Raw genomic sequence first — 11,190 nt, forward strand, 5'->3', positions numbered from 1 at the left:
ACTAGACTGAAGAACAAAATGACAGCAACTTGTCTGTTCCCCTTCCCCTAATTCCCCAGCACTGTTCCCATCCCCCCAATTACCCAATAAAAATCTTAAAAAAAAAAAAGAAAGAGTTAGCTGAAATAACAGGGAACTTTTACTAGTCACATTTACCTATAGCTAAGCATTCATATATGAAGGACTTAGCATAGATATTTCGTGAGTTAAATGAAAGAGTATGTAGGCCGGCCAAATGGCTCGCTGGTTAAGAGTTGGCTTGGGAGTGCAAGCTCTGAGCAGCAGGACCACTGGTTTGGATCCCACATGAGCCAGTGACGCCGTGCCCTCTACAGCTAAGATGATGAACAACAGCTCGACCTGGAGCTGGGCTGCCATGAGTCGCCGGTGACAGCGTAGGCTGCAGTGGACTGCTGTAAGCTACTGTGAGTGGCCCGCAGCCCACGTGAGCGGCTGGCAGCCGGAGTGAGCTGTCGTGAGCCGCCATGAGCGGCCATCCAATGGCTGGCAACCGATCTGCCTCACCCAGGAAGAGCGCAATGATAATACCAACATGGGCCAGTGAAGCAGAGTCCTCCACAACTAGACTGAAGAACAAAAGGACAGCAACTTGTCTGTTCCCCTTCCCCCAATTCCCCAATAAAATCTTTAATTAAAAAAAAATATGTGAATAAATACATTAGAAAGTAATGTATAGTTTCCTTTAGGGAATAAGTTATGTCTAGTGGTTTTTATGTATACCTGTGTAATGCTTTTAAAAAGAATCTATATGATCACATTGTTCTGAAGCACACAATGTACATAATAATGAAGGGAATCCAAAATGTTATCGTGTATTCTATTTTGTATATATCTTCTATTTTGTATATACTATTTAAGATTTAAAGTTATTGTTATCAGTCTAGATTCTGGTACCACTCCAGCTAATTAATTGCGAAAGTTTTCATATGTCTTCACCTCTCTCATCTTTCCTTTTCTTGTTTTAAAATAAAAGATAATATTTATAGGTCTCTAATTTTAAAATATGAAGACTGTATGCAATAGAGGATCTTCAAATGATAATTGTTTTAGTTGAATGTACGCTCATATTGGTTCACACATTTTACCTTGGATTATAGTTTTGTCCTCTTTTTTCCTCAGAGCTCAGTGGTTCAATAGGAGCCCCAGATGTCAAATTAAACCTTGGTGGAGATTTTATCAAAGAATCTACAGCGACTACATTTCTGAGACAGAGAGGATATGGCTGGTTGTTGGAAGTCGAAGACGATGATCCTGACGATAACAAGCCCCTCTTGTATGTAAAAATAGTAATGTATAGTTTCTGGTTTTTCAAGCTAGTCTGTGGGATCATTACAATTTTTCATTGTTATTTAAAGATAAGTATGGAAAATCTTAACCTTTTTGGTCAAAATTTTAGCTGTTTTCAATTTTACTAGTAATTTAAAAAGCTGAAATAATGAGAGACTATTTTAACCTATTAAATGGCAAAAATTAAAAGAATCATAACGTGCACACGCACATACAGACACACATACTACATCCCCCACCCCCCAAACTGTTCAAACTGTTAGGGTTTACCTCAAGTAAACATGCAATCCAAAAAAGCAGAATGCTTGGGTATTTGCTGTGGAAATTCAGTGTAAGACAAATCAAGACTGGTGGCAGTATGGCTCAGCTAAAAAACAAAAACAAGACAAATCAAGACTTCCAAAAACATTACCACTCCACAGTCTCTCTCATATAGAAATTCTAGAGCTACCACTGAGAGGACTGTAGGGAGACTTTCATTTTTTTTAAAGTGACGATGTATCACTTGGAAAAAAAGTAAAGAATTTAACAATTTTGGAAAGAGGAGCGTAGAGCTTTGTAAAATCAAGATATTACCAAGTTGTTCTCTGTAGTAATTATTGGTAGATGAAGTGCTAAAACATCCTACTTCTGTGTTAATATACCATATTTCATCAAATCTAAAACATGGATTATAAGATGCATTTATTTTACATTTATCAATAAGAAAGAAAAAATACTTAAGACTGCATAAAGCTAGGACATCAAAGGGCTATCTTCTTAGTGTGATAACTTAGTGTGATAAGTGATAAATTACCATACAAAAGAGACACCAGAGGGTCGGCTGAGTGGCACATTGATTAAGAGCTGAGTTGGGACACCAGAGGGCCCTGGTTCGGATCCCAAATATGAGGGCCAGTGACACTGCCCTCTACAGCTAAGATGCTGAACAACAGCTCAACTTGGAGCTGGGCTGCCATGAGTCCCTGGGGAGGCGTAGACTGCAGCCCCTGCTGCAGTGGGTTGCCATGGGCTACCGTGTGTAGCCAGCAGCCAGCGTGAGCGGCCAGCAACTGCATTGAGCAGCCATCCAGAAGCCGGCGACTGATTTGCCTCACCCGGGAAGAGCACAATGATGGTGCCAACTTGAGCCAATGAAGCAATGTCCTCCACAACTAGACTGAAGAACAAAAAATGACAGCAACTTGTCTGTTCCCCTTCCCCCAATTCCCCAGCACTGTTCCCATCCCTTAATTCCCCAATAAAAATCTTTAAAAAAAAAAGAGACACCAGTGAAGTTTACTTGTCTCAATTTGGCACTAGGTGAGGTGTTGGAAGAAAAATTTCCCCTGAGAATGTAAACCCCACACCAGTGCTCATACAGGATTGTAGTCTGAATTATCGGTATGGTCCAAAAAAGTCAAGCAGAGAATTTTATTTAAAGTTGTCCCAAATTGGTAGTGCCCCCAGGAGACTGGAAAAAGGAAAGGCAGATCTTGGAAGCACTTGGCTTCACTTCAGGCTGACAACAATTGTAAGACACCAGCAATTGTGAGATGCAGCCCAACTTTAGAGATTGAAATGTTGAAAATGTATACCTTGGAATCAGTGAAATACAGTACTTTAAATGCAAATGTTTTGTTGACTTATGGAAGTTATACCATTATATTTAAACTTAAATTCTACTGCAGCTGTCTCAATATTCAGAAGTGTGTTCCTTTTAAGAATTTTTATTTTACAATTATAGGGAGGAATTGGATATCGATCTAAAGGACATTTACTACAAAATCCGATGTGTTTTGATGCCAATGCCATCACTTGGTTTTAATAGACAAGTGGTGAGAGACAATCCTGACTTTTGGGGTCCTCTGGCTGTTGTTCTTTTCTTTTCCATGATATCATTATATGGACAGTTCAGGGTAAGTATATTTTACTTTACACAAATTCTAAATATTTTAAGAGTTTTGAAATTAAAGATAGCCAAATATTAACTATAACACTGCATTGTATTTGAGAAATGCTTTACCCTTACCCATTATTTCTCACTTGTTCATCCCTGGAACTATTAATTAAATATGTGGGGAATGCCTTAGATTAATGCGCTCCAAAATTTTCCATATCATCATTCACATAGAAAGTATTAATATTTGTATAGCAACTAGGGTAAATGGATGGAACTTCTCCCAGTGGACCACAAGTGACCAAAAGGGCTGCCCATGCCCTTTCTGATTTCCCCAAGGAATAAAGAGTTTGAAACATAAAACTCATAGCTATGTTCTTACCTTTTATTCCTTTTTAGTTCTGTTTTTTAAAATAAACATTTTAATAAATGACAAGGATTCCATTAATATTAGTTTTCATATAATACTTTGTCCTACTCTCAGTGTTTTTATCATCAAAACACAACATACACACGACTCGCTCATCCTTAGTTTAAGGCTTTAGGGGAGTAAAGAATAACTCTACCACAGAGTAATTTGGAATTGAATAATTTCCTGTTACTGCTATAACAAATATACACAAGTTTAGTGGCTTAAAACAATGCAAATGGATTCTTGCATTTCTGGAAGTCAGAAATCCAGAATCAGTGTGAAAGGGCTAAGATGAAAATGTCAGCAGGACTGGTTCCTCTGGAGGCTCTAGGGAAGAACCTGTTGCTTGCCTTCTTTCCATGTCTAGAGATTGCCAGCGTTCCTTGGCTTCTGGCTGCATCACTGCAATCTCTGTTTTCATGAAGGTCATATTGCCTCCTTCTCTACTGTAGTCAAGTCTCTCTCTACCTCCGTTTTTCAAGGACAGTTTGATTACGTGTAGTGCTCACCCAGATAATCCAGAATAATCTTCCCATAGCAAGATCCTGTTCTATTTATTTTAGCTCAGTAGTTTGTATCAGGTATTCTGTTGAAAGTGTAAGAACCACTGAAGAAGTTGAATGGGGTCTCTGGTCTCCTACCAATCCTTCTTCTAGAATATCTCTAATTTTATTTATTTTGTATAATCTTCCATTTGAATAAAGGGTTCTAAGGCTAAAAACAGAAGATTACTATCTCCATAGAGTGTTGCTCAGTTTGGCTTTGCTTGATGTTTTCTTAGGACCGGATTGGGGTCAAGAATATTTCTGTGGTATTTTTGTTAATACCACAGAAGTGATGTGCCCTTCTCTACATACAATCAGGGATTACATGATATTGATGTCTTATTACCGGTACTGTTAATGTTAATTACTTGGTTAGGTGATGGGGTAGTGTCTGCCCAACTCCCCCACTGTGAAGTTGCTGTTTTTACCTTTTCGAGTAATACATATCTTACAGAGATACTTTGTGACTCTGCAAACATCCTGTTTCTCATTAAACATTAGCCCACCAATTTTAGCTTCTATTGATGGATTTTACATGCAACAATAATTACTCTATTGTTTACTGAATGGTGATTTTCTATTTTCCTCATTTCTTCTACATGTATTAATTGGTATTCTCGATGGCACATCTGTCCCTTCCTTGCCATTACTTATTCATTTATTTATGTCAGTATGGACTCATGGATATTTATTTTATTTTCTGGATTATAATCCAATACTATCATCATTTATTTTATTGCTCAGATTGTTGCAGCTTTAGCCATGGGCGCTCATTCAGGTTAGCTTCTGTATCCTTTCAACATATTCCCATCCTTTTTTTAGCACTTCCTTTCCCTCTGATGCCAAAAAGTGTTCTGGGCGTACGTTTTATTTTAAACTGCCTCAGCCCTGGATCAACCATTTCCCTAAGGAATCCGAATTCCTTTTATTGCAGAACGATATTTAGAAACCAGAATCTAGACAGTATGTATGTTTATGTAGCTGCTGGGGTATCATCATTTCTGGATGCTCCAAGCAGACAGAACTTGGAAATATATGCATGTATCATCATTATACTAAGTCTCAGAAGTTAAAATTATCTGAAATGTCTCCCATATTCTATTACTTGGTTAAATGTATAATCAGTATAAATTTTAAAGACATCCTGAGAAGACTGGTAGCTTGTTTCAGGGATAAATTTTCCTTGCAGGATGCTGTAAACCAAGGGATTGAGAGTAAACATAAACACTTTGTTCTTTTTTTTTTAATTAAAGTTTTTGGGGTGATAATTGTTAGCAAAATTACATAAATTTCAGGTGTACAATTCTGTCATACATCATCTGTATATTACATTATGTGTTCACCACCTTTGTTCTCTTTTTACATAATCATAGATCTCAAAATACTGAGGTTTCCTTAGGCAATTGATCATTGCTAAATGTTCAATTTGGATATAAAATTGCATTACACATTGTGTTCTTATTAAGTTTTGGAAAGATACCTGGGAACGCAAACAAACTCTTTATGACCTGAAATTGGTTATACTAAAGTATCTTATATGGCAGAGAATGGGTTCCTGGGAAATTATCAGCTTATTTGGTAAAAAGATATTAATTGCATGAATTTTTTTCCCCTTAAGGTGGTCTCCTGGATTATAACCATTTGGATATTTGGTTCACTAACGATTTTCTTACTGGCCAGAGTTCTTGGTGGAGAAGTAAGTGGTTAATTTTGAAAATAGCCTTTGTTTTTTATGGTAAGCTTTGTATTTGATACTGTAGATACCATCAATAGCTATATTCGTCATAATGGTTCTTGTCCTAGAATTGCTCTTATGTTACACTACTTTCTCTAAGATGATCAACATATTAGTACTGTGCATAGTCAGTGAATGTTCTAAGAAATGAAGCAGAAAGAAGAAAAGATCCCATCCCATTCATAAGTAGTTTACAGCTTTTTAGGGAAGCATGCAATTTATTCTCTGTTACAGCAATTCTCAAACTTTTTGAGAGTCCCCAAAAGGATTTCTTTATGTGGGTTATAATTACCAATATTTACCATGTTAGAAATTAAAGTAAAAATTTTAAATATATATTCATTTAAAACTAAAAAGCCAAATACATTTTAACATAAATAATACATTTTAAAGAAAAATAACTTTTCAAAACAAAAAAATTACTAAGAAGAAGGGCATTGTTTTACATTTTGCAAGTAGATCCCCCTTATCTGGGGTTTCACTTTCTGCAGTTTCAGATACCTATGATTAACCACCATCCAAAAATATTAAATGGAAAATTCCAGAAATAAACAAGGCATAAGTTTCAAATTGTTTGCCATTCTAAACAGTATGATGAAATATTGTGCCATCCTGTGCAGGATGTGATTCATCCCTTTGTTTAGTATCCATGCTGTATTCACCTACCTGTCACTTAGTAGCACTCTAGGTTATCAGATTAGTTATCAGAGAGAGAGACCACATTCACATAACTTTCATTATAGTATATTATTATAATTTTTCTGTTTTATTATTATAATAGTTACTGTTGTTAATCTTTTACCTAATTTATAAATTAAACTTTATCATGGCAGTATGGATAGAAGAAACATAGTATAGGTATATGACAATTTGAAATATAAGGGGTATAATACATTATGATTTCTCTATTGTCACATTTATGTAACTACAAATAATTTATGATATTAAATAGTGATCAAAATGAGTATCTTGATTTCTATGATATTTATTTTAAAATTTTAAAATTCACAGGTTGCATATGGCCAAGTTCTTGGAGTTATAGGATATTCATTACTTCCTCTCATTGTAATAGCCCCTATACTTTTGGTGGTTGGATCATTTGAAGTGGTATCTACACTTATAAAAGTAAGTAGTGTATGTTATAAAAAGTAGTTAACTGTTTTCCAATAACAAAAGTATAACAGTCCTCTGGTTAAGAATATTGTAGTCTATAACTATTTATCAAACAATTGGTAGAATTTTGGAGCAAGGACCTTACTCACTGATTTTATCAATTGTATTTTTTTTATTTTCCCCTTTTAATCATCAGAAATCATGAATGTATGTCTAGGGGTGAATAAAAACAAAGAGCAAATCAGGCCTCCAGATATTTTTCTGAATGTTGAATTTTTCTTCTCTGTGCTTATAATACAAGTTTATCTGACTTAGATTTTATGGGAAATATTTAAAAGTCCACTGGACATTTATTTAATAACTGTTACTCCTATTTGAATAATTACCTCAAATATGATAGACATGTTTGATAAGTTGGCTTTTTTATATTGCAGCGGTAAGGACTTCTTTATCCTGTATTAAATTTAAATTTACATTAACATTTGTCCCCATTTTAAACAATTACTGATAATATTAAGTATTAATAATCAGTAGTGATATAACTTAAATTTTGCATTTACTAATTTTGAACAACTTTGGGAAATAAATGACTGCTTTAGCATGTGTATGTATGTTACACACTGAATGTATTTTTTTTTTATTATGGAAAACAGAACTTTTTAAGACCACTACTTTCAGAACTACCACTATGTAGCTTCCACACTAAAGTATTTGTTTTTAAGTAGAGCTGTTTAATTTTTATGACATTTGGTTTTTTTTAAAGTTCATTATTACTCCAGTATAAAAGAAATGATTCCATTTAGAATTGGGTAACTACAAGCTAATCCTGACATATGAGCCTTTCGTATTGAGAAGAATGTGCATTTTGGAACCAGTCAGTTCTGAATTCAAATCCTGGTTCTGCCATTAACTTGCTGTCTGCCTTGGGGAGATTTCTTGCCCTCCTCTTCAAAATGGGAATCTCAACAACAACTGTTTTCTTTCCTCCACATTCTAATCCTAAAAAATTTTTTTATCACCATTATTAGCACTTAGTTTAAAAGTCTTGCAGTGCAGGAGCTAGCCCCATGCTGGCATTTAATTACCTAGCCTTAGTGAACATTCCACTTTACTGAATCATTCAGGATCACATCCTGCTTGTGTATTTTTTGTTGTTTTTTTTTTAACTTGGGTTAAAGCCTGTTTGAATACTGCTGGGACTACACCCAAAATTGCTAAAACTGTCATGCAATCATCTTTAGTCATCGAGTTCAACTGGAAATTGGTCTTCAGCATTCATATGCAACATATGAATGTGTTATAATAAAATGGAAAAGTCTTATTTATATCATTAAAAATTCAGGATGAAATTGTTTTTAAGCTTCAGATGTTTTTTGCCAAAATTTTTTCCTAATCGCTTAATCTTCTGTGTGTAGTGAGCTATTATACATGTTTCTTGTTTCAGTCCAAGGTTAGTTGAAACTGTATTGCGTAACTCATCATTTAACTCTAGCACTAGAATACAGTTTAATCTACAATCATTAATTTCTTAAACATTAAATCTATCATTCTTACTGATGTTTAACCATTTATTTACAACAAAAAAATTGAACCATGACATACAAATGCAATTTGGTCATAATTTTATTGCATATATATCCCTATACTTTTCTGTAAGCTTAAAATATTTTGTAGGGGTTTTTTTAGTTTAAAAAGCATGGTAGAAGGTTGGACCATCTCAAATACATTTTCAACCAGTTTGCCAATATTTACTTTTTACTTTGTATTAGTGACTCTCAACTGAGGGCAGTTTTGCAACCCCCCAAAGGCATTTGGCAACATCTGGATACTTTTCTGGGTGTCACAAATTGGAGATGAGAGTGGAATGTTACTAGTATTAGTCAGTAGAGGCCAGGAGGACTGCTAAGCATCCTACAATGCCTAGGACAGCTTCCCACAACAATTATCCAACCCCAAATGTGAATAGTGCAAGTTGAGAAAACCTGCTCTGTGCCAAGTCTGTTTCTGTCATAGTTTCCCTGATTTCTACCCTTGAAGGTCTTCCTTTCATTTTCTGTAAAATGGCTTCAATGACTGTATCAGTAAGTACTTACATAAATTTCCAGTGGAAATAATTTAAAATGAGGTATGTATATAATCAGAAAACCACAGTATATTTTTTTAAACTCTTGACCAAAATGTTATGTGTTTTCCTCTTTTTATTTAACTCTATATTTTTATTTATTCCTGGGAAAGCGCTGTGATACTTAATAAACATTTTGTCAAAATTTTCACTTAATCTGTTTTCCTACTTCTTAGAAGAAAATAAAGGAAAACATTTCTACTATGTAAGAATCAAGTAGTTTTCCTTCAGCAGTCAAATTTGTTTCAGCAGTTTGGCCCAATAATAGTTTTTCCAAAAGTTGGCTTATCTTAAATCACCAGGGACACTTGTTAGAAAGATTATTAACTAGATCCTTTTCTTAGAATTTCTGATTCATCAGAACTAGAGCGAACCCCAGAATTCTCTTTTTACTAGGCACCCCAGGTGATTCTTTTGATTAGACAAGTTTGATAACAAAACACTTCATTTGCAGAAGTCAAGGAGCAGAGCAAGGAGTAACATTCTTCATAAGCTTTAAACATTCTCAATAAGTTTTTTTTACTGTGCACAATTGGTTGTTTTAAGCAATATTATAAATATTATTTTTATTCTTTCATACCCAGATGTTAATTAACTTGCTAATATGCTGTCCTTTTTCTTTTTTGTTTGTTTTTTAAAGCTGTTTGGTGTGTTTTGGGCTGCCTACAGTGCTGCTTCATTGTTAGTGGGTGAAGAATTCAAGACCAAAAAGCCTCTTCTGATTTATCCAATCTTTTTATTATACATTTATTTTTTGTCCTTATATACGGGGGTGTGATCTAAGTCATATGTGAGTAGAAAAAGACAATGTTACATTTGTGCGAATGCTGGGAATTCTTGCTGAAGGGATTGAAGAAAACCCATTGCTGGTAAAATTTTACATGTTCCAGATGTAATGACAGGTTTAAAGTTTTTTTAAAACCAATATTTTTTGTATTTAATTAAGCAATTGCAATTTTCTGGATTTTTTTTGGTCAGAATTCTAAATTCTGTTTGATTCTTTATATTCCAGTAAATAAAATATAAAAGCATTGTGTTTTTAAGATTGTGTTAATATTCACCTAAATACCTGTGCCAAAAACACTTGGAATGGTAATTATACTTCACTTAAAGCGTAAAAATGACAACATCCTGATAATCTAAAAGTGCAGTTTCTTTATTAAAGGGTTTTCTCCTGCATTACAGATCCTGTAGATATATATTTATATTTATACATATATATTTATGAAATAATCCTTATTATTCACAAAATATATTTATGAATAGCCGAAAAATTAAGATATTTTAAATCTGATGCTTAAACCTTCTTTAATTTGGCCATTAATCTTCTTATTTATAAATTTAAATTTGTTTTTTAATTGTATATAATTTTTTAAATCTTACACATACTTCAATATGTCCTTGTTAAGAATTCATAACAGCTAATACTAATTTTAACAGTTGATATAGATTTAGTTTGGGTGTGCTTTTAAAAACCATTTTTTAATATCTAAACATCTAATTTAAAGTTCTGTTTATCTTTCTGACCAAACGAGCAAAAGATATAATGGATATGGCATTCATTAAAATTGTCAATATGTAGAAAAGCAGTAATATTTATAGCATCAGTAAATATTTCTTAAGTGGTACTCCTAAGTCATAAAAGTTGCTGGAAAGAGACCTTTAAAATCTTTGGTCCTGATCAATGTTATATGAAATAGAAAAAAATAAAATGCTTCCCAGCTGTGTGTTTTGTTTTATAACATCTTGTCCTGTATTACTTGATATTTTAACGAGTATCAAGTACTCTAACAAATGTACTGTACTTGCTAAGGGAAATAGTAAGAAATTTTAGCTATTGAAATTTTTATTGCAGATAATTTCATAGACTATATATGTACCTTTAATTAATATTACTTTGTAAAGTAGATAAAATATTTACGTTCATAAAACAGCAAATGCCTAATAACTAGTAGCAAATTATTATATTATCCTTTCTGGTCTCAGCTGAAGAGTTAACTGCTGTCCGTAATATGATAACATGGCCATCTCTTGGTGTGTATTCCTTTAGCAACCTTATCCATCAGGAAATATCCA

General features: G+C 33.9%; 1 protein-coding gene across 1 annotated transcript in view; it reads left to right on the top strand.

Moving 5' to 3' along the window:
- YIPF4 (Yip1 domain family member 4) overlaps positions 1–10,853 on the top strand; it is a 19,897-nt gene extending 9,044 nt beyond the window's left edge. Inside the window, exons 2-6 of the mRNA XM_019653819.1 lie at positions 1,141–1,294; positions 3,035–3,206; positions 5,763–5,840; positions 6,891–7,004; positions 9,755–10,853. Of these exons, the coding sequence (XP_019509364.1) occupies positions 1,141–1,294; positions 3,035–3,206; positions 5,763–5,840; positions 6,891–7,004; positions 9,755–9,892 (656 nt within the window). The 3' untranslated portion in view covers positions 9,893–10,853. The remainder of the gene's footprint in view (positions 1–1,140; positions 1,295–3,034; positions 3,207–5,762; positions 5,841–6,890; positions 7,005–9,754) is intronic.
- The last annotated feature ends 337 nt before the right edge of the window (positions 10,854–11,190 follow it).

The sequence above is a fragment of the Hipposideros armiger genome, unplaced genomic scaffold (genome assembly GCF_001890085.2).
Source record: "Hipposideros armiger isolate ML-2016 unplaced genomic scaffold, ASM189008v1 scaffold_207, whole genome shotgun sequence".
Classification (NCBI taxonomy): domain Eukaryota; kingdom Metazoa; phylum Chordata; class Mammalia; order Chiroptera; family Hipposideridae; genus Hipposideros; species Hipposideros armiger.